Source organism: Thermobia domestica, chromosome 7 (assembly GCF_964235325.1).
Source record: "Thermobia domestica chromosome 7, izTheDome1.hap1.1, whole genome shotgun sequence".
NCBI classification, from domain to species: domain Eukaryota; kingdom Metazoa; phylum Arthropoda; class Insecta; order Zygentoma; family Lepismatidae; genus Thermobia; species Thermobia domestica.
The window spans coordinates 47,187,758-47,213,000 of NC_137460.1; the positions used below are offsets into that span (position 1 = coordinate 47,187,758).

The 25,243-nt window shown below is 36.0% G+C and overlaps 1 protein-coding gene across 1 annotated transcript; it reads left to right on the forward strand.

Annotated features, from left to right (window-relative positions):
- The first annotated feature begins 2,746 nt into the window (after positions 1-2,746).
- On the forward strand, positions 2,747-22,108 carry LOC145688866 (uncharacterized). Its single transcript, XM_081763035.1, has 4 exons — positions 2,747-2,857; positions 8,117-8,197; positions 10,972-11,096; positions 21,961-22,108. Exons 1-4 carry the CDS (start codon positions 2,749-2,751, stop codon positions 22,027-22,029), a joined length of 384 nt encoding a protein of 127 aa, XP_081619161.1. The 5' UTR covers positions 2,747-2,748; the 3' UTR covers positions 22,030-22,108.
- Positions 22,109-25,243: the final 3,135 nt, after the last annotated feature.

Consider the following 25,243-nt stretch of genomic DNA (forward strand, 5'->3'; position numbering starts at 1 on the left):
TCATAGTAAGTCAGATTGCCATTGCTATAGAGTGATAAATATAAATTTTTATTTTAAGTAAAATTTTGTTCTTTAGCATTTGTAGGGATACACCGAACAGCTGCTAAAATGTAGGTCAAATTTACATAAATTATTAATATTATTATAATTATCGGCATATGTACAGTTTAAGTAATAAATAAGAAGGAAAATGGTGTTTGCTGATGACTCTTCTTATGCAATAGTTCGTAAAGACCATTCATGTCGTTTTAATTATTTGCCTTTTACTAACAGCATGAGTAAATAAAACTTAAGAGCACTCAGGTAGAAGAAATGCTATTTGCAGATTTTAATCCCCTTTCATCCCATGCAGGCGTGTTTATATACTAGGTAAGACCACCAAAATAAGGGTAGTTTACTGGAGGATAGAATAGAATCTTGACAAAACGAGACGAGACTACATAAAGTCACGGTCTGGTCTCGGACGACAAATAGTACTTTCGGTCTCGTCTCGAGTCGAAAACCACCGTCATTTTAAAACATGTAGAAAGAAATGTCTTGTAATTCTGAATTGACTCAATATAGCAAATGTGTCACCTCAAGTTTGAATTAGTTTTAAAGTGAGCCTTAAGTTTTTATATTGTGTTAAGATTACTGGTATCATAATTAAGTAGAAACTTCAATATTTTGTTGAGTTGATTTGAAGTTCAACGTGATCTTAAGCGCTCAGGCTATATGAGGAGGACATAGAGGAAACCAAGGAATGTGGGATCCGAACCACATGAGCTCTCACCGGGACTGAAGCCAGTCCCTCATTCTGAAAGTGTGTACGATAAGTCGACACCCAAGAAGGAAAGCACACACAAGAGCTCATACTGATATTCTACTTTAGGTAGAAAACAATTTGTCATTTAATTGAAATATAAAATCATGTCTATTATTATAATTACCATCTTTTTACTTGTTCTTTAGAGATTATTTTTTGGATCCACTATAAAGTAAACTCAGCATATTTTTATTTGTAGACGCAATAGTACATAGAATTTGCCTATTGTTTCATGTGGGTTTCAATGGAATGTAAGTGTTGAATTTACGCGTTCAGACCATTGTGATCATGCTCTAATTTACAATAAACTGTATGTTCTATAAATCCACTATAATGTAAAATGTTCAGGGACACAAACAAATATTTTCTGATTGTTTATAAAACTTGATCCGTTTATCTACTTTACATGAAAATGATTTCTATTTGATCGAAGGAAGTGAGATCTATTCTAAAGAATAACCACGAGAGGCTAAGACTTTTAAGACTTCAGAGAAAGTTGAAAATTGACTGGAAAACCCAAAACCCTAAATAGTAAATATTTACGTCTTTCAAATATATACTTTAAATTCCACAATTGCAAACAATTGATGCATTTTGTGTATGATAGTATTGTCCCAAATCTTTGTCTTCGAGAACGACAGACTAGACCTCAATTTAGTTTTTATCGCTCTTCTTTCCTCAACCAAATCAGGGAGAAGTATCAAGGTGACTAGAGTTGAATACTGTACTAAATATGTTTCCTTGAGGACAGGAATTTCACAGCTGGATTTCAACTAAGATACTTGAGCAATGCCAACATATTGTTCAATCTAGAATGAAATAGTCAATGAAAAACACTGAAACAAATTATTAGACACTCAGAATGGTCGAGAGAATTTCTAGATACCTCCAAAATAATTGTTAAGTTGTTGATCTTATAACTTTCATTTGCTTTTGGTAGGAAAAACGTCAATCTTAATGTCGATAGTCTCTCTATTCAACATTAACACTATTAAACATTTTCTTGTATTCAATGGTAGACCAAAAGTCCCTTTTAAAGTTCAGTAAGAATTAAAGTAATACAGCAGCAATTTCGGATAAAGCATATGCAATAAAACTATCTTATATTTGCTCATATGTTTCTAAATATATGAGTTATCCTTGATATTATATAACGTGTAACATATTTGAGTGTGTTGTGTATTTTTCTGTGAAGTCATTTTCGCTGTATGCAATACCGCACTGTCGCGCGTTAATAGTATTCTATACGTAGTCATAAAAATGAACTTTAGCTACGGGAATCTAATGGGGCAAAAAAAAAGTTCTAAATATATTAGTTTACAACTCGACACGAGGAATATATTGCTACTCAGAATGTTTAAACACACGAACATCAAAACTTTATAATTAATTCAGATTCCTTGAGTAGAACATTCTATTTCGCCAACATATATTGAGTCTACAGTTTTATTTCTGAAAGTTACGATTAGTTAGTACATTTCTGTTTATTTTTGCTTAATTTTACTTGGGTTAGTTGAGTTTACCTTATTCTAGAATAGCTTTGTTTAGCTTGTATTAAGCTTACATCGGGTAACTTACTTAATGTAGCTGGGCCTTGCATACTTGAGATTACACTAGAATAAATTACATTACGTTATCTAATCAATATTAACCGAAGTTGTGTGCTTAAATACGTTAACCATATTAAACCTAAGCCAATATTGGCTATCTGAAGTGAACCTATGTCTCAGTTACCCAAGCGATTTTACTGTTAGTTTTAGCAAACCTCAGCTAATCTAAAATGAGCTTAAGACAGGCTACACAAAACTAACATAACATCTTAAAATAAGATGTCTTTCTCACGTTAGGCACAACATTCTACTCTGAATGTTTCACTATTAATTATTAACTTATCTTGTAATATTTACATTAACTTCCTTGCATAATTGGTAATAGCTGTTCAGATGGTCTGTGCTAACACATCCTGTAGAGAAGAAGAGTTCTGCAGTCGAATGGTCAGGAAACGAAAATCAAATTATTATTTAGCTGCTTCATGTTCTACTATCCGCAAAGGTACAGTATTTTTCATTCACTCAAAGAGAAATCTTATGACCTTTTACTAGATATTTACAATCACATTATTATTGCATTCAATATTAAAATAAAACCATTATTGTAGTAAGTTGAACTTTCATGATAATGTACGAGAAAAGGCAAAGAATTATCGCCTGGTTAGGGCACAGAATCATCTGTTGACCGAGTATCATGAAGTGATTGGAAGAATCACTTGCATTCAGACAAACAAGCAAAATAACACAACAATTGATGTTTTCATTCTCCTCTGCCCTTGCACTAGACATGTATAGTTAAGAAAATCACTAATGTCCCAGTAAGTTATAATCTATCCTATTTCTATCTTTTCTCCGCTTCTTGTTTAACTTTCATTTCTCATTAGTTAAGCGCGGATCTTTTGTGTATTGTAACTGTTCAAAAACATGACACCATCAATTGCTAGTACCTTCTCACTTTTTATATTTATTGTTATTATCATATCATCTCATTTATATAGAATAACTAAAAGAACACAAACTACACTGCTCCACAAAACTTAAGCAACCTTAACTTAATAAAAGAGATCGTGGTATAAGTGACGTGTGAGGCCCATTCAACACTTGTTAGTGGCATGCACATACACAGAGACACACAGGCAAGGCGAGCACCCACTCTATCGCATAAGCAGCACCATTGCAAGCGCGGTGAACAACTTATGCCATGAGGCGTACACCACAGCAAAGTTTTGTCCGAGGCTCCAAGCAATGAGTTAGTGGTTCTTGTGTAGGGTACATCCCTTGCAATGGCTAGTAGACGACATTTGAGTGACTTTGACCGCGATCGAATAATTGGGCGGTTGGAATTGGGCCGATCGCAAGTGGAAGTGGCACAGGAATTCAACGTGAAAATAAGTGTTGTGTCTAGGCTGTGGAGTCGCTTCCAAAATGAAGGTGAAGTCAGTAGACGTCATGGAGGAGGCCGTCCGAAGAACGCGACGGCCGTCGAGGACAGATTTCTCACAATTTCTGCCAAACTTCAATAATGAAACGTCAAGCTTCATGTTCTCAACTGGCCAATGAGCTGTTTCACGCTCAGGACAACCCGTGAGTCGTGAAACTGTTTGTCGGCGGCTCAATAGAGCAGGACTGTATGCAAGAAGGCCTGTGCTGTGTATGCCATTGAAACTGGAGCACAAACGTGCACGTTACACATGGTGTCAGAAACATGTTGCATGGGGGGAACACCGGGCGCATGTCATGTTCTCTGATGAGTCGAGATTCAGCCTGTCGTCTGATTCTGGTCGGACTTTAGTGTGGAGACAGCCGGGAACACGCTATCATCCAAACTTCATTGCTGAACGGGCGTCCTACTACGGAGGTTCCATTATGGTGTGGGGTGGAATTATGCTGGATGGGAAAACGGACCTCCATATTGTGCAACATGGCACTTTAACAGCACAACGGTACCTGGATGAAATTCTCAGTACACATGTGCGCAATTTACGCGGAGCATTTGGCCCAGACTTCTTGTTCATCGATGATAATGCCCACCCACACCGTGCACATCTTGTGTCCGAGTAATCTGGAGAGCGAAGACATTACGCGTATTGCATGGACTGCATATTCGCCGGACTTGTATCCCATCGAGCATGTGTGGGGTGCTCTTGAGCAGCAAATAGCGCAGCGCAGTCCATCAGCACGCACTCTCCCTAACCTGCAAACAGCTCTCCTCAAGGAGTGGCGCCATCTGCCGCAAGACTTGATTACCACTCTGATTTCCAGCATGAAGGCAAGATGTCGTGCCTGTATAGCTATTCGTGGTGGTCACACTCCATATTGACTACCTATGCCCTCGCACAATCCAGCTGCACCTGTTAAGATATCGTTGTGCTGAACTTTTTGGTCACTCTGTACATTCTAACTCTTTTTGTTCGTCTTCACTTGTGTTGCATTGTGCATCTGGACCGTCTGTTTGTTCATTATACTTGGTGCAGTGATCGTGTTGTTTTATTTTCTGCCACTTTCTTCGAGTTGCTTAAGTTTTGTGGAGCAGTAATAATAAATAAATGTATTGCTAAAACATGTCTTACTTTCACCATACAAAATTTAAATTTGTAATTGAAGTCTTTGGACGAAAGAAAGGTCAAGAATCAACTTGAGCAAAGTTGGAATTGTCAGTAGAAAATTGAGACATCGATTAAAAAAAATAATAAGATTCTCAGTAAGAACCTAACTTTTCTGTTTGAGAGAAGTTTAGTAGAATATCGAGGCATGTACGCCGACCATTCTACAATGATGTAAAATGAGCTGAAACTTTTTAAATTACCCCTATTGCTCAGTTTGCTTGCGAGATTTGTTCCATTGTTCCCCACATGCCTCAATTAACACATTTAATGGGTGTGAAAGGACAATTTACACACCACACTGAGGTGCAAACAATTTCTTAAATTATATACATTTAATTATTGTTATGTATAATTACAAATAATGAAACATCAATAAGCCAGTGATAACACCAATAGATTACAGTAATGAATGGCATCAATATTTCAAATCCCTTTGAAGTGTAGAAAAAAACTTCAACAATATACTATAGCCGATAACATAATGTACCGATAGCTTCTTGTTTGAAGGGATTCATGAAAAGCTTATGTTGTGTTCGCTTAATCGTGTTATCTTTTCAGTTTATCGATATAACCGTACATATTAAGAATGCAGGGATATTTTTTGTATAACAGTTAAACTCATAGTTGTTCAAGGAAATATTATCACCATGAGTTCTCTGCTCAGCGCATAACAATATCACACCAGGGATGGATTAAGTTGTGAAGCATAACTAAAAGTAATTGTTCAAAAATTATTTCACTAATTATTTCGAATGCTTTGTACGCTGTTATTTTCTTGTCACCTGACTACCAACTGTGTAGAAATATAAAAAGCATTGTAGAAATTTTGTATAAAAAGATATGGTTCTTTCACTAATTATCTTGTAATGTAGTCTAGGTTGTTATTTTATTTGCTGCCTGCCAATCATTTGTATAGAAATACTATTATATTATTATATAAAAAAAAAATATGTTCTGCATATCTTTGTTTCCCGAGCTATTCTACCATCAGAGTAGAGATTTCGACTTATTTTCTGATTAAGTCCACATTCTAAATTTAATGATCTACATCTCAAGAACCAAAAAAATGTACAACACAGCATTCAATGGGCCTACTTAGCTAGTCGAGCTATAGTACAATTTAAAATGTGATCAAGTGAAAATCTTTTGTTCCCTGGTTATAGTCCTTCAAAGTAGGGTTTTGCTTAGTAGGATTTTGCTTGAACAAAATTTCTAATTGAGATGGAAGTACTATCACCTCCAAATTTTCGATGGTGGTAGATGGTGTGGCAATCTTTGTTTCTCGAGTATTATCCATCAAGATTATGATTTGGACTTATTATTGTTATTATTATTTTTGGCTAACTAGAAATCCTAGGTTTGAAGTAAAATAACTCTGGAACTAAAACTATGCATATCACAATATTTCTGATGCCTACTGAGCTAGAGAAATGAATTTCTGAACGTGGAAGCACTGGTCCTTTAACTCCCATTCTATCTTATCTTTATTTCGTGTAAGCTACTATAGATGATAAAAATGACACAGTACTATGCCAGCGTGCATTGATCGATAACACAGGAAGATCCATTCACAATAGTCTGTTGCCAGTGTATGGAAACAACACAATAAATCAAAGAAATGCGTGTCGGTAACTTCAGAGATTTCAGTGTGTGGTGAATGTAGCACCCAGGACCAGCTATGTTCAGGTAGACCATCAACCAGAGGCAGTCTTAGCCTTTGCGTAGCTCAGAACAATAGAGCCTCGCGGGGACTTTCGCCTTTTATATGAAAAATAAAAATATCGACAACAGAATAACACTTGACAAAATCTCAACAAGCAAGTATAGAGTTATTCTCGAAATCAGCGGTATATTTGTTTACAAGTCGTAATATTACAGATTTCTGCTAAACACAAGTGTTACATCATATACAATCGATAACTCACTTCCTAACAACTTTTGTTAAATTTTTATTTTGTTTGCCATGAATTGTATAAATTCATTTTGAATATTTTTTTCCTGAGCTACTGATCATTCATCTTATTGTTTGTAATTTGACGTTAAGTTACATCAAATCTATTTCATGAAATAAAAAGAATTTAAAATCAGGCTTTAAGTTTTCTCTATAGCTTCTGAAGCAAAATTGTGTGAAGCTAGAAACTAAGAAAGACTAGTAGTGAACACCCTCTCCAAGAAATACAGCTAACCCTAGCTACCTCTACTAAGCAGGGTGCAATTTATTTTTTTTAAAAAAAGAGAAAGAGATACAGAGAAAATAGTGCACAAAGGTATTCCCAATAATGTTACTCAAGGAACACAAAAAGGCTTACATTGTACAAACCTCTTATTTACTACATAAAGTGTAAAAAAGTGTAAAATAAATAACCCCCTTGATTAGTAACACTTCCATTATAATTTTGTATTAGCTGAATGCTATGGCTAGACTTGGAAACTTTCTCATAGTTAACGAACGAATGCTGATGACATCACAGAACACTTTCTTGATAGATAGAGATCTACAATAATTATTATCAAGAGTAGTGCTGTGACTGGGACCCTTCCAAGCGCGAGCCCGGCTCGCCATATGTAAATGCCATTAGAACCGATGAAACACGTCAATACAGAACTAATCCAAAATTATAAATACGTCACAACGATACAAATCATGGAGTATACAGGTGTGATAAAGGATCTCTGTGAACGCCAATTCACAATCCGCCAATTTGGATACAGAAAAAATGGAGCTCACTGGATTTCACGGCTCTTGACCAGATAGATCGTGCAAATCAGGAAAAACGCATGTATTGATCTTCTACCTATTTGGACGACTGAAGGCTCAGCTTTTTGGGAAGTTTCAAGACGATAACGACTTTTTGTTTTCTAAGAAAATGGTGTTACGACCAACCTCAAGACTTTTACGAACGTGCATTTGTGCCGTTAAAACAAAGGTGGCTGCAGTGCAGGGAAGCAAAAGAAACCTGTTGAGCGATATTTTCAAAGAACCAATGCTTCTACTTACTTTTTTTTTTTTTTTTTTTTTTTGTCTCTAGTGTTTACCATTATCGGGTTACAGTGAACTGTGGGTTATATTTTGACCGATCTATATACATTGTTATAAGCAACGTTCATACAATTTGAATAATTAGACATTAAATAATTACTATTTTTCTACGTAGCTGGATCTATAAAGAAGAAGCCTTGTGAGATAAAATGTGAAACACAATACATGATGTGCAAAAGCAACCAATGTGTTCAACGTAAGTAGATATTTAGTTTCTTGTAGAAAAAATAAATTCTAATCATTTCTAATTGTAATTTGAGTATATTAAAAATGCATGTTCTTCCGTGTTTGTATCTAGTGCTAATATGAAAATATTATTTGATAGAGCTGAATTTACAAAGAAATATAGTAAATTTTCTCTATGAGGCAAACCATCCTCACGATATTATAAACTAACTTATGGCATAAGAAATCCGAGAATTTATCGTCACGTTAACAGAACTTTTCCACTGGATATTATTCTAGGAACTTTGAGTAGTTAGCACAATCAGGTAGATAAGGAAGAACCTTGTAAGATGTGTTAAAAAAAAGAGTGAATTTGTTAATAGCTTAGCTGCAAACGGTGTACTTGGGCTACTGTGTGCACCTAGCTACATATCTTAGTAAATTATCGCCTTTTACTGAGTTACGATCGATGCGTTATTTCTCGCGTAAGTACCGATTGAGCGATGTCGTGCATAAGCCGCTCGTCAGATTAGTGAAAAACCAATAATGAAGGAGTTGGAAGAACAACGCATCTGTGAAAATTTTTGTGCTAACTTGTGGAAAACATTCCAAAAATGGTTAATTAAGCATTCAAGAACATCTGCATAATTCAAACGCAATGTTATGATTGATTTAATCGTTTCAAGGAGAGCAGAAATTCAGTGGTCAGAAACCCAAGTACTGGACGACCTTTCACATCAATAGACAACCAAATTGATTTGTGAAAATCGTCGTTTAACTGTTCTTGAAGTTGTTGAGCACGTCGACAATAAGAGTAGGATTTTGTCATCAAATTCAGACTGAAAACCTTGTAATGCATCTCTTCTTATTTTAAATTATCTGGCAAAATATCGCTCTTCCGTTGTTTCCACGCATACTATTCTCCGAACTTGGCTCCGATAGATTTTTTTTCTATTTTCTAAACACAAAACAGCTTTGAAAGGGCGTCGTTAGAAGCATACTTTGACGAGGATAGTGGTTGAAAGTTTGTATAATGAGCAACAAAGGAAAAACAACAAACGTTCTGTCTCTTTTTGAATACAGTTCGTACAGGTTGCTCGAAGTCACACACAAGTAAATATTTCGTCTCAGTACATAGATGAGAATGAACTCATATAGTGTTTAATTTAAGAAAATATTGCATCGAAACTCATAATTGAATCACAAGAGTTAAGAAAAGGAGTTGCTGGTTTCGGATTTGTTTGTTTATCTAGAAAATTACATATTTTTATTCACAATACAATTAGGTCTACATATGTACTGATATAACTCGCTTCAAAAGTTAATGCATTTGTTTCGCAGAGTGACAGGTGCTATGTATTGTCCTATTTTGGTTTACGTCGATTGAAGGAGGAACGAGTAAATTTTATTGCTTGATCCTACACTATATACCTTTCCTTCCTCAGCACAAAATCGCCTTCCGCAGTATGTACATGATGGTATGATTCAGTCTTAGGTCATATTATCTTTACAGAATTGAGCGGTTTGGAGAAACATAATGGTAGACTATGTCACATTTTCTAACTTGGAGTAAAGTGGGGAAGAAGGTTCAACATTCTCATCCGCTTCAATGTAATGACACATGCCAAACAAACTGCCCCTGTCATCTGCGGTTACATTACCGAAATTAAACTACCTACATACAGTTCTGTGGTTCAACCTCAGCCCATTCCATCGCCGAACCTAGTCAGTTTCACCGGAAGTGTCGTTACCATCGTGATCACTCAATTACCATTTGCGGTATAGGGACACTACTTAATTAGCTTCCACTTTGTTTTCTTGAAAAATTTATGGACATGCAAGAAATGTTATGTAAAATAGTATGTATGGCAATACAGGCAATTCTGTCTACGTTTTTATGTCTGACATCACTTGTCTCTAAGGTAATGAGTTCGTTACCTTCTGCCCCCAGAGATATTTTAGGCGTGTAGTAATTAACTGAAAACTTTCTTGAATGCTACTAATCAGACAAGAATGCTACTAAGCGAATAAATAAGCCAAAAGTGCGTGTTCTATAATTCAGAAATAAACACCGTAAGCGGTGACTTATTTATACATGGTGGCGTCGAATCGACTGACACATCTTAAGTTTGAACATTGCGCAGGTATAAAGCATATTGGTTGGAGGAGTGGAAACCGAAATTGGAAAAAATGTCACGTTATATGGTCAGTTGCAATGGAGCATTAGAGTACAGAACATCGTGTTCCTCAGTTTGTAGTTATTACGAAATTAAGTCTGAGCCGGAAATGCGAAACTTTATGTTGGTCGACATGGTAAAGGACCGTCTTGGAATACCATATTGGCTTAGGTGAATAACTTTGAAGAGACTGGTAGTGTGTTGGATATAAAACATGGAGCTCCAAGAACATTGCGAACTCGTGAGAACGTGGAGAGGCCAACATTAAAGCTTCGTCTACAAAAACGTTGCACTTCTGGCACAGATTTAGTTTCGTAATAACTAAGATGTGCTTCAATGTTCCAGTGTGACTCGCTATATAACGTGTGTCTTTCCTCTTTCGGTTCCCACACCGCTAACCAATATAAATTACTACGCCTACGCAATATTCGTTTAAAATGTGTCATTCAGCTTGGCGCCGCCCCTACCTTGTATTATAAAATTAAGATCCGAGTATCACAACAGGGACAAAATTCAAGAAAAGGAATAATCTCACTAGGTATTCGTTATTTATATTTACCTTAATATACGTATTATATGCATTAATAATGCCAAATTATGTATGTAAAATATTGAAATATTATTACAGCGCCATATGGATTGTGTGCAGACGGTGGAAGTAGTTCATGTGTTGCAAAGCGAAAGTTATGCCATCTTACCGCAACACAACTAAGAGACGCTGCTGCGACAATGAATTATCAGGAAAAATGCTCGGTAAGAATTGTTAACACATCAGTGGCGTAAGTAGAATTTCTTCAAGAGGGTTCAAGCACATAATTTCATTTTTAGAAACATATATACGAGACCACCACTTTGTCAGTATCTTGTTATTTTTAGTGGTAGTGATGGTGAGTGCCTAACAACGTCTCATACGTGAACTGTTACTATATGAATTCGAACTCTCGCCTAGCGGTATGGCAGGACCCAAAGATTTATGATACGAAAGGGGAAGTGCTGTGAACCACATTACAGCAACTCGTCATTTCCAGAAATTTCTTGCAGATTGTAAAAATGAAGATCACCCAAGATCCGGCCGCCCTAGTATAACAGATTCCAAAGTCGTACGGCACACCATTGAGAAAACTCCATCTACTAACACATGATAATTGTCAAACAAATCCTGTATGGCCCAATCCATTGTAGTGCCTCATCTTTACGAACTAGAGGAATCCATCAAGAGCTACCACATTGTGCCACCTCGACTCAGACCCAGAGGAGAGTGATGTTTGCCGACAACTGCTGCACAATCCGCATGATTTGCGTTTGCTGTTTAATTCCTTGCAAAGTCACTAAAAGTTTAAGCTGAAAGTAATTAATTAAACAAATAAAATAAAGTCAAATTAAAGTCAAATAAATTACAATGTCCAGCAATCAATTCTATCTGCTTTAAAAAAAAAAAAAAAAAAAAGTTCATTACCTCAACTAGCTCGGGGTAAGTTCTGCGGTAGCTATTCGTCTTTCTAAGTTTACGAAAAAAAGTTTGTCTAAGATTTGTTCCACAACAGTATTCCAGATATTCGTAGAGAGTATTAATTCTTGAATTAGCTTACTGTGAGATTAATGAATTCGGTTTTTCAGAAGCTTAAATCTGCGTCATATCTCTGCCAAATCTTTTATCTTCAGTCGATGATAATTTCCAAAATGGTTCAAAACTACATACTTTTGACAAGTAACTAACTAGGTTTTCGGTTAGTTTCCAATTATTTTACTGAGAGAATAAACATGTATTACATTTATAAGTGCTCAAGTACACTTTGTCTATCGTATCTGCAGAGAAATTATAATTATTTGCAGCAAATACATCCTTCGACAATTTTGGCTGAGTAAAAGAGAATCTTCTAACACGAAGAGTCAATCTCGTGACCTTTCTAGGCAAAGTGGAGTCTTCGTTATTAAACTTCTAATCCTAGATTCACTTTATACCTCTAACTGCTTCTCCTAGATTCATTTTGTATCTCCGACCTCTTCTCCTAGATTCACCTTATATCTCGGATCTCTTCCCCTAGATTCACCTTATATCTCGGATCTCTTCCCCTAGATTCACCTTGTTTCTCCGACCTCTTCGCCTAGATTTACCTTACATCTCCAACCTCTTCGCCTAGATTCACCTTATATCTACGATCTCTTCTCCTAGATTCAATTTATATCTCGACATCCTCCTAGATTCACCTTATATCTCCGACCTCTTCTCCTAGATGCACCTTATATCTACGAACTCTTCTCCTAGATTCACGTTATATCTCATACTTCTTCTCCTAGATTCACCTTATATCTACATTCCTCTTCTCCTAGATTCATCTTATATCTACGAACTCTTCTCCTAGAATCACCTTAAAACTCCAACCTCTTCTCCTAGATTCACCTTATATCTTATATCTCTTCTTCTAAATTCACCTTATATATCCGACGTAACAATACAAGGTAAACACTTGCACTGATGTTCGATGTTATGTTATCGATGAATTGACATGATTGATGCACTCTTGGCTAGCATTTACCTACTTGAACCAGGTCCGTATGCAGGAATTATTTTGGTAAGGATCCAAACTTTTGGAAGTCTAAATTCAATATGAGGATAAATTATATTAAAATTTGTAAAATCTCCCGTAAAATTATATTAAATTTACAGAAAAGCCTGGATTTTGGGGGAGTCAAGACCATCAGAGCCCACTCCCTGCATACCTTCCTTCTTGATACTATTTCAAATAATATTTTTTCAATTATTTATATATATGGATTGAGTTCGTTATAAAACCTACCTCTTTTTAATACTTTACTCTACCCTTTCTCTCTTTCTTTTTCTAAAAGATTTATCTTTTTCTTTATTAATTATTCCCTATTCTAATAATTCTTTTGTTTTAATGATCTTCGGTTCGACTTCCAGTACAGACGAAACTAACATCCCTGTTCCGGCATAGTTATATACGATCTCTCTTTATAGCTTCAACACAACACATACCGGTACGCGCTTACACAATCTGACAACAGTGAGACACAGAATGTAGCAGTAATATATACTTCATAAAACTCCAACCAATCCTATTTCTTATTACAGAAAGTTCTGATATGTTTTGCTACTCGTAAATTTTCTTTAAAGACTAAAACCTTGTGCTACAAGTAACTCAAATCGTCTCTTAATCTTATCACATTCCTATATTTGATTATTATGAGGTTTAACACTTGTATATATATATATATATATATATATATATATATATATTATTCTTTCAATATCAGGAAAAAACTGATAAGTTAACATGGTACATTAACATGCGTTTGATACAACAAGTCGACGTCGGAAACAATGAACTTAAAAATTATCTTAACTCCAGTCTCCATTCAATTTAATCTTTTCTATTTGTCTTATTGTGAACCAAACGTTTAAGTGCAAGAAATCACAGTGATATAAATTACGGTGAGTAAGTTAATACTTAGGTAGATCTAGTATTAAGCAGTTGAATTTCTTTACCCTTTTTCGAATTTATTTTTTTTTCCGTTGTATTAAATTTTCTTTCTTTCCTTCTCCCTCTGTTCGGTTTTGTGATTCAGGTCTAGGAAGCGAGATAGTTTCGTGGGGAACGACCTAAACTCTGATGGATGACCTTGCAGTGACGATTCGTGCAAAATGTGTTCCGTCTTTCATGTACGAAGGAAGATCAGAAACTAAGGTTACAATGCCGATAATTCTGGAGCTTCGTCTGTTACAGAGAAATGGGCAGTGTGCTTTAATTTTAATACGTGGAGTTCGCAACTTTTCAGTATTTCAGCCCCTACGTGGCTAGATGTATGTAAACACATAGGGCGACTCATTTGGAAAACTGGCCTCCAAAAGCAGTCCGCTCAGTTCTTGCAGTTCTTTGGACGAAACATGTAACCGAGGCTAAAATTCACCGGCACCTGGAAGAGGTATACGGAGAGACTGTACTGTTTCGACAGCATGCCGTAGAATGATGTCGAAAGTTTGAGGCTGGTAAAGAAGAAGTCACCAACGAAGAGCGCTGTAGCCGATCCCCATCCCCCTACAGCCCGGACCTCGCTCCAAAGAACTTTCACCTGTTCCCGCACTTGAAGGAACACCTAGGAGGCCGTCGTTTCGCTTCAGACAAGCAGGTGGAACACATGGTGACAATTGGCGGGAAAAGCAAGGACAGGATTTTTATCAGGAGAGAATCTTCAAACTCACCCCACGATTCGACAAGTTCTTCAACCGATATGGAAAGTGTCGAAAAATAACCTAATGTATATACTATTTCTTGACTGTATTGATTGTATGAAATAATTTATATACTTTTCACTGCAGGCTTTGTAACCCAAGGATGTTATAAAATAGAGGATCTACCCATACGTATCTTCATTATATGAACTCAATGAAGCCAAAAAAAAAAAAAAAAAAAAAAAAAACAATTGAGCATCGTCTGAGATGGCACGTCTGATTGGCTACTCTCGTTTCCGTCATGATTGTTCGCTCGAAACATCACGATCTTAGTGGCGCGGAGTGGGCAGAGTAGGTGTGGCGAAGCTCTGACGTATGACTTCACGATTTTCTGGTATGAGCAGATCCTCTATTTTATAACATCCTTGTTGTAATCTTATTTTCTGGTCATCCCTTGTAATAAAAATGAAATGAAAATTTTAGTTTCAAGTCGAACGTTCATGCCCACGAATAATTAACAAAAATAAATAATTGTGAAAGAATTGGCGTGATGATAATGTGGGAAGAAAAGTGGATAACTTACAAATACGATGTTTTATATCATGAACTCAATTCGCCTTGGATCGAACCAAGAACCGATCATCATGCACCAGAGATGAAGGCTCTACCGCTGAGCCACCACGGCCCCTGGCAGTTTTGTGTAATTTTCAAATTAGTTTTTGCTCCATGATGGGAAAAAATTACAAATTGTGATATTATAATAATGTCTTTTTGCAAATTATTGAAATGATGAAAGTGTCCCTAAATATATTTTATAAATAGATCACAAAATCAAAGAATTAAAAAAAAGAACATACCATAGTTATAAATTCTACAATAAACTACTACTAGCAACGTAAAATTAGAAAAGGGATGTCTCAAGATTAGGCACAGTGGCGTATTTAGGGGGGGCTTCCGGGCTTAAGCCCCACCCCGGAAATCTTACTTCGTATAGTAAAGTAAATGAAATATCTTGCAGAATTTTCACATTTCCAGAGAAACCCCCCCCCCCGAAAGTTAGCAAAGCCCCTCCCGAAACAAAATCGTAAATACGCCACTGATGAGGCATGTATGTACGAATTGATAGATCCTACAGAGAACAGGAAAATATGATGTTTGAAGATAAATTATCATGCGTAGTTTTCGAGAAAATTGAGAAAGAACATAAAAATTAACATTATACGAGAATCCCACCACTTGTAATGCGAAATTGATCCTAAAATACACACATGTCAAGTCTTTCATTACGGCACTTGCAACGTGACAGTACATCGTTAGGATTGATGAGATACGAGTTATTTCTCATCATAACTCGTATAACATAAAATAACCATTTACTCTGGATGGTTAATTTAGTGGAAACCAGATGCTAATATTACAAATAGTTGCTACGTTAGAGCGCTTTATATATCCTTGAGACATCATCATTGTCAGAAACGTAGCTTCGTTTGAACTCCTGGGTCTTAGGTATAAGGAGGTGAAAATAGGAAAATCCAACTATTGAACCCCGTTGCATGTCCCATAATAAATTTTATGTAAAAATAAAAATGGTGTGTCATAGTGGAATACTATGGGGGTCGTGGGGTAGGGAAATCTACATTTAATACACTTAGAGAAACCCATCTTACCTCGTGAAACTAAGCAAGTAAAGTTGGTTAATTAAGTGAAAACCGGATATTAATATTACAAATAGTCACTGAGTTATAGTGTTAAATATATTGTTGTGACGTCATTATTAACCAAGGACAATGCTTCATTTGAAGTTTTGAGTCTTGAGGATACGGAGGTGAAAATTGGAAAATGTAGTTATTGGACCTCACTATACATGGGAAAGAAATTTTAAATAAAACTTAAGGGTTATGATGGTAGGGTACTGTGGTTAGGTTCGAGTCTGGTTAGGTTTGAGTCTAGTTTTAGGTTCGACTTCTGCAGGAAACTCTCGACCTAAAAGGTGTAAAAGCTATAACAGACCAGTCATCTTGAATTGGGTTTTTCCTGGGTTTTCCTCATTCACATCAGACAAATGCTAGGAAAATACCTAATATATAGTTTCCATACCGCTTCCTTCCTTCTCTACTTCTCAGACTAGTATGATCGCCGAGGAATATCATCCCGCATACGTGATGCGCTAAATAAGCCATAGATACCAGTAATACCCAGAAATAATTATACTTCCTAACTTCCTGTAAAAAACACTTATCAAACGCAGTGATTTTTTTTCTTATTTCATTCAAGAAAGCAAGTGAAATTGGTTATTTAAGTGGAGAGATATAGCGTTTTCAGTGACTATTTGTAATATTAGCGTCCGGTTTTCACTAAATCAATAAATTATACTTCCTTTATTACATGAGGTAAGATGGGTTTGTCTGAGAGAATTAAAAGTAGATTACCCGATCCCCACGAGACCCCAGTATCCCACTATCACACTTTAATTTTTGCATAAAATTTATTTTAGGGCATCCAATGAAGACCTATGAATAGATTTTTCAATTTTCACTTTCTTGTGCTGAATCCCCAGGAATCCAAACAATACGCATAATGTCTCAGTAACTATCTCGAATATTCAAATCAAATCTGCAGAATATCCAATTTTACGTACCCTTTCATAAAGTATGAGAATCGTTTCACTGGCTGTATTTATTGTTTCTCCCCCTCACGGCACCCCAGAACCTCACCTTCCATTCTTTAATTTTTACGTGAAATTTATTTTGGGAGGTACAATGAATTCCAATAGTTAGAGTTTTCCATTTTCCCCTCCTTATATCTAATCCTCATGAGTCCAAATGATACAGGCACTGATGACGTCATTATAAAATATATTCCGCTGTATCTCAAGAACTGTTTGCAATATTAAAATCTGACTAAAACTACATTAACCAGCTATACTACCTCTTTTAAATGTGATAAGAAACGTATTCCTGAGCAGGCCGGTAGCCAGCCCCAAAATGTAGGGGGCCCGGCTGAAGTTAGGGGGGGCGATCCAACCATATTATAGTTCATTTGCAAGCCTACCGTGAAAATTTTAGGGGACCAGCACAAGGGCGCCCATGTTGTAGTTTCCAAAGGCGGGCAAGTATAAGCGACGTTTCAAATATAGTTTCAAATTTTGCTGTAACTAATGTAAAAAATCTATTGGGTTTTCGATATTCTGAAGTACAATTTCTTCAAGGGGGCTAGCACCCCACATTGCCCCCTTGATGGGCACCCTTTGGCCAGCAAAAATTTAGGGGCCGGCCCCCAGACCCCCCCCCCCTGGATACGGACCTGCCCCTGAGTGTAATAATTATAGTTTCACTTATCCCACGATATCCTAGAACAGCACTGCGACATACTTCTTTAACGTACATTGAGGTTCAATACTTAAATTTTCCTATTTTCACCTTTTTGTAGCAAGAGCCCAAACCCAACTCAAAGGCCCTCCGGAAGTGCGCGTAACTCAAAGGCGCGTATAATTCTCTACAATCATTTTATTTTAACTTCTAGCCAAATTTTGTAATAAATGCCGAATACTAATATATGTAGTTACCAAAACGGTTGGAAGATGGCATTATATGTCATCTGAAAGAATGGTCCTTAAAAATCTTCTCAATAGATGTCGCGCAATTCTTTGCTCACGCAGAGCGGAGTAAATGGAGCTTATATGAGTAATGCCATAGCACCAATTTGCTTGTTTCACGGAATTATTTCGGATATCTTGATTGGTTGATTGGCTCATAATCGATTTCAGCGTTCTTCATTGGCTATTCCATTCTCCATTGCAGAATGAATTGTCATGTCTCATACAACTTCCATTTATGTGCTTAACACATATGGAGGAAATGCAATAAGGATTCCACGTTGGAAATGTTCAACGTGTGCTCATAAAATTAATATCGAAATAGCATTTTCATGACATTGACAAAAACGTAGTGCACATGACCACAAGTCTGATTTCATGGGCGGGTGCTTGTGCGTTGAATAATTGTTTATCAATATAACTTAATAGCCTCCTTAGGTATACAGCACATCTGCAATATAATATTATACAACAATAAAATAATCCATATTCACAAATGAGAGAGATTTTGTACAGTTATTTCAAATAACTTGGAGTTTTATGCCGTTATTTTGTGTTTCTAATATAGTCAAAAGTTATTTATATAAATTGAGTTTACACGAAACACATAGACAATTGAGTCGTTTTCAGTTTAGCCTCAAATTATTCTAAAATATTAAGAGGTTTGATTATAATCATTACTATTTTAATTTTTCCTCTCTCTCTTTTATGGCCAATATTGCTAAACATATCATCATCAACATCATAGCTATTCTGCCATTATTGGCACGTCACTTGCTGCAACTGTGAAGCTTCAATGTACGGTGGTTCTCAGCTAGTGTCTTCGTCTTGACGAAGCAATTTTCTGTTTTAATACCTTCCTTCAACTAATCTCCGCACCCTCCCTCTCTTTCCTTCCACCATATCCTCTACCACGACTTTCATAATACAGTTCCTAGTCAGTCAATGTTCCAACCAGTTTCTATTCCTCCTTTTAATTACATCTAAAATTCTTCTTTTCTCCCCTACTGGTACTATTTCTAACATCTTCTTATTCGTTTTCCGTTCAACCCAGCTGATTCTCTCCTTTTTCTTCTTCATGCCCACATTTCCCAAAGCCTCCAATCGTTTTCATCGCTTTTGCGTAATGTCTATTTTCTATCCCATAGAGTGCATATTGGAATCAGTAAAACAGAATCTCAATATTTAATTGGAAGTTCGTTTAATACAAAGATTAGCTAATCGTGGTTGAAAAGAAAAAAATCTGACTCCTTTAAAAATAATGTTGCAATTCATGGTATTTCAATAATCCGTGTCGACTTGATTTTCTTTCATGTGCCTCAAGGGGTAGCTTCCTTAGTACTGGCGTCGAAGCTTTTTAATTCTGAGGGGGCGAATGAATCAAAATCAAAATCCTCTTTCCGACAAAAGTTATATATACAAAGTACATAGTATGGTTTCTTTAAATATAATTGACTAAAATCTGGAGGGCGTCAAGGAAGTAATGGTGATCGTAGAAAAAGAAATTGAATTCGAGATTTCAATGGATATATAAGATTCATTGCTCTTATATACCGAAAACCTCTCCAGTCGTTCTTTCGTCCCCGATGTATTTATATTCTCCTATACTCTCCCTTCTACGTCTCCACACCCTATTTTAAACTTAAGTTCTTCATAAGATTCTCTAGTTTATTTTGTTATTTTTTATATATACCTACCGTCAACTATAAGGTTAGTTTACTGAAGGATGAAATTTAAACTATTCACTCGTGTGATTTTCTCGAAAATGGCTCTAACGATTTTGTTTATATTTATTATATCAATATTCGATTAACAATCCTATAATGAGATATTAAGTCATTTCCCTGAGGCGGGGGGAAATCTACGAGAAATATTTATTCTAATGCGTCAGATTTTTTCGAATGATTTTCTCAAAAATAAAAAAGGCGATTTTGTAAATATTTCATAAATTAATATTTCGTTAGTAACTTGATAATATGCCATAACAATTTGACTTTAAAAATTTACGAAAGGATGTTTATTTTTGGGATCAGTTTTTTGGACGATTTTCTGAAAATGATTCAGGTGATTTCGTTCACATTTCATAAATAAGTATTTCATTACTAACTCCGAATTAATTACTTCTTACGAAAATATCCGAATTTGTTTCCTCAAATACGAATCCTGAGATTTTGTTGAGGTCTTAAAAACATGTAACCTTAATATACTAAATAAGTCATTGTTTATTTTTAAAATCCAGAAGGATTTGTTAATTTTTAGGGATGAGTTTCCTTCGGGAGAAGTTTTCCGTGAATACTTTGTTTGTTCGTATTTCACAAGAGAATGTTTCATTAGTAACTGCAATATAATTTGATTTAGTTTAAGGTATTCAAGCGAGAATGTTAAGTGCACTGGCCCCGGCCTTTTATTGTTTTGTTGTAGTCACATTTATTTTTTTAAATCAATCAATTAGGTATCTTTATCTGTTTATCCAATATTCTTTTTTTTTAATATCTATAGATATGTCAAAATCGATCTCTCCGATACTATACAAAAAAATTGAACCTTATCAGGAAAGTTCACATATCTTTTAAAACCTTTATTTGTAAGTACACACAGTTCTACGTACCAATTTTTGATAGCTCGATATTTTTTTCAAGCAATGCTCAATCCTTTTCAAAACCCTCTAAGTTTAATTAATAAATACTTAGAATAACTTCCTATATAATTGTTTTCCTTTTAAACAAGTCTCCAAGTACCCAATCATAGAGTATAACCCTATATGGAGAGAAAAATCGAGCCCATTTAGAAGGAAAATCCGCAGATTCCGGCTACAGGCGTCTTAATCGAGCGCGTTTAGAAGGAAAATTCGTAGATTTCTGCTACAGGCGTCTTAACCGAGTGCATTTAGAAGGAAAATCCGCAGATTCCGGCTACAGGCGTCTTAATCGAGCGCGTTTAGAAGGAAAATTCGTAGATTTCTGCTACAGGCGTCTTAATCGAGTGCATTTAGAAGGAAAATCCGTAGATTCCGGCTACAGGTGTCTCAATCGAGCTCATTTAGAACGAAAATCCGTAGATTCTTGTTAGAGGTGTCTTAACCGAGTGCATTTAGAAGGAAAATCCGCAGATCCCGGCTACAGGCGTCTTAATCGAGCGCATGTAGAAGGAAAATTTGTAGATTTCTGCTACAGGTGTCTTAATCGAGTGCATTTAGAAGGAAAATCCGTAGATTCCGGCTACAGGTGTCTTAATCGAGCTCATTTAGAACGAAAATCCGTAGATTCTTGCTACAGGTGTCTTAACCGAGTGCATTTAGAAGGAAAATCCGTAGATTCCGGCTACAGGTATCTTAACCGAGTGCATTTAGAAGGAAAATCCGTAGATTCCGGCTACAGGTATCTTAACCGAGTGCATTTAGAAGGAAAATCCGTAGATTCTTGCTACAGGCATCTTAATCGAGTGTATTTACAAGGAAAATCCGTAGATTCCAGCTACAGGTGTCTTAATCGAGTGTATTTAGAAGGAAAATCAGTATATTCCAGCTACAGGTGTCTTAATCGAGTGCTTTTAGAAGGAAAATCTGTAGATTCAGGATACAAGTGTCTTAATCGTGCGCATTTAGAGAGAAAATTCATACTTGCGGCTATACATGGGCTTTCCTGAAACCAGCAGATAGCACACATGATTTCCGTCTATTTATGGTTGCACAGATTGATCGTGATTAAGCAACAAACTTGTACTCTTTTCTTATTAAACTTCTTAATAAGAAATATTTAAAAATATTTTTAAAAAATATTTAAAAGTTTTAATATTTAAAAAAGTTTTTATATGGATTTTATCTATTTCAGGGGTGGCCAGAGAAGAGACCGCGGTCTATAAGGCGACCAGCAGTAGTCAACAATGATCTGTTCTTGTAGTATTGAATCCAATGAGCGAGTAATCCCAATGGATTAATCTTGTTTAAAAAAAATAGCCAATATAAAACAAAATTATTCATGTTATACAACTTCAAGTAATATATATATATATATATATATATATATATATATATACAGTTTTAAGTTGAGAATCTCTGTACTGTGCAATCATTTTATATCTATTTTGTATAATGAAACGTTTTAAACTTAAGTAATTTTTATTCATTCATAACATCCTAAGAGTTGTAACAGTCTTTCTTACCTCTAAAAAGAAAAAAAGAAAAGGAAAATCTGACAACTCCGTTCCTTTCTTCAAAGCATTTTGAAAAATTATTGTAAAGTTTTAAATTTTGTTAAACTATTGTCTGAGAGATACGGGATTGATAGCCGGCGAATCTACCATGTAAACTTTTCTGTCTTTTATGGTAGAGCTAAAAGATGACACACTTGAGTTTGGACTTTCCCATCACCTCTTATTATATAAGTTTCCTCTTGAATACAAAATATTACAAATACATACAAGTTCCTCTAATTATTTGGAGGTTTGTTGGTGAAGTTTAAAAGAGCCCAATAACCATACGTGTTAGGGTGTGTTGGATAGATGTCTCTCAATGACCGCGTGTCTTAGAGAATTTGTTAATTAGGTGCCTGTCAATGTCTGAGGTCTTACATGGAACATCCATAAAATTTTGCACGCCGACTTCAACGAAATTTTGCAGGTAGATACTAGACACAAAATAAAGTAACCCATATCTTTTTCGTTTCTGCAAAAAAACGGTTTCAAGGGGCCTAAGCCCGTCCCGAAGTATTTTCAAAAAAGCTCGAAATCTCCAAAAGAACATCAGCAATTTGTAGAAAAAAGATTATGCCCATACTAGATAGAAAATTGAGGAATACGGTTTTTTTCTTTTATGTGAGAAAATGATTGCAGGTGGAGCAACGGCCCCTATTCAAATATCTCCAAAAATAATGACAAAGGCCAAAATCGACAAAAGGACACAAGCATTTCCAAGGAAAATATGCATGCAGATACTAGAATTAAAAGTAAGAACACGTATTTTTTTCGTTTCTGCGGAGAAAACGGTTTGAAGGTTTCTAAGTCCCTCCCGAAGTATTTTCAAAGAAGCTCGAAATCTCCAAAGAAACATGAGCAAGTTGAAGAAACAGGCATATACACATACTAGATAGAAAATTAAGGAATACGTTTTTTGTTTTTTTCTTTATGTGAGGATTTAGTTGCAGGGGAAGCAAAGACCCCTATTCAAATATCTCCAGAAATAATGACAAAGGCCAAAATCGACAAAAGGGTAAAAGCGATTCCAAGGAAACTATGCATGGAAATACTAAACTTAAAAACAAGAAAGTCGTATTTTTTCATTTCTGCGGGGAAAAAAGGTTTGAAGGTTTCTAAGCCCCTAACGAAATATTTTCAAAAAGATCGAAATCAGCAAAGAAACATGAGCAATTTGCAGAAAAAGTCGTATACACATACTAGATTTAAAAATTAAGGAATACGGATTTGTTCTTTTATATGAGAAAATGGTTGCAGAAGAAGCAACGGTGCCTATTCAAATATCTCCAAAAATAATGATAAAGGCCAAAATCGACAGAAGGGCACAAGCGATTTCGAAGAAACTACGCATGCAGATACTAGGCTTAAAAGTAAGGAATATGTATTTTTCGTTTCTGCGGAAAAACTGTTTGAAGGGGATTAAGCCAATTCAGAAATATTTCCAAAACAGTTCTAAATCTCCAAAACAGCACAAACAATTTGCAGAAATTTCCAGCATATATTTCATATATCCAACTTTTATTTCTGGGGCCCGTATATCTTTGTATTACAACCCAATGTGTATGTCCCACTCTTGAAGAAATTACCCTTAAAAGAAACAACTTTTGAAACGACATACGAATATCTTACGTTTCACAAACAGGAAGCTATTAAAGTGTCATTTACTCAACAAAAACTACGAGAGATGTGTATTGTGAAGAATCGTTTCAAAGGATGAGTGCATATAATTGGGCAGCAGAAGATATCAAATTGTAATATGAAATATGTCTAATGTTATCTTGAAGTAGCAAGCCTACGAGGTCGTCATGCTCATCGCTGCATATGATAAGTTCGAGCGATAGTAACTTTATCTATGTGTGCAAAACATATGACCTATAATTGACAAGGCAATGTGCAGTTATACTTTTCTGGCCCTTTCTTGTGCAACAATTTGCTTACTTGTGATAATGATACATGAATGCCACAAAAGAACACTTCAAGATAATGAGCCTCACGTGCAAATGAGATATCAATATCTACCATGTGTACACAATATATAATCAAGAAGTTAAGTACATTGCATCACACATTCATATGTGTATGATATAAATTCGTTGTTCTGTCAGTGTGTTAAAGAAGAGAAATCTACCATGAATCCCGCTAACATTCTGCATTTATTGTTTGTTGCTTTTGAAGTAATACATCGACCATAGTCACCAATAACAGCACAGGAAAGCGATACAGCACGCATATCGCAATGCTTACTGGAATACTGGATGGACGATATCGTTACGTTGGACACAGAAGAAACCTTAACATTAAAATTTGCCAAGGATGACAAAGAAGAGGATACCATCCAATATTCTCCTGTGGATGACGACGTAGAAGAGTGCGATGGCAGCACAACCGTACATGGTCAAGCAGACATCACCTTTGCGTACAAACAAAAGCCTGTCAACTATTGGAGAAGTGGTACTAAGAGACCGCTATCTCTTCGATCCGTACAAGCAAAATTTAGAAAGGTAACCTCAAGGCAGCAGCTAGAACGCTGGGAAAAGCAAGTCATTGGTGGAGAAACTACAAGCAAAATTTAGAAAAGTAACCTCAAGGCAGCAGCTAGAACGCTGGGAAAAGCAAGAAGCAAGTCATTGGTGGAGGAACACGGAAGGATAAGATATCGCAGGTATCTCAATACGTTCTTCGGCAATTTCAAGACGCTCGTGAGGTACACTTTCCATTACACGATGGTAATCTACGATGATAAGCTCTGCAGGCCGGCAATAGATTTCACCTTCCATCATTTAAGGCATCAAATACTTGGCTGTGGGAGTTTAAAACAACACACAAAACCTTATCGCGAAAGGTGACGAAATTTATATCTACGACACACATCTGCAGATAAAGAGGACATATTGAGAACCGTAAATACCTTTGTGGACAGTC

What these genes read in the sequence shown, in the direction of transcription:
- LOC145688866 (XM_081763035.1), top strand. Translation starts at nt 2,749, where the DNA reads ATGGTCTGTGCTAACACATCCTGTAGAGAAGAAGAGTTCTGCAGTCGA. An exon ending in AAGCAACCAATGTGTTCAAC is followed by an intron (nt 8,198 to 10,971) that starts GTAAGTAGATAT and finishes ATATTATTACAG; the next exon opens with CGCCATATGGATTGTGTGCA. An exon ending in ATTATCAGGAAAAATGCTCG is followed by an intron (nt 11,097 to 21,960) that starts GTAAGAATTGTT and finishes TATCTATTTCAG; the next exon opens with GGGTGGCCAGAGAAGAGACC.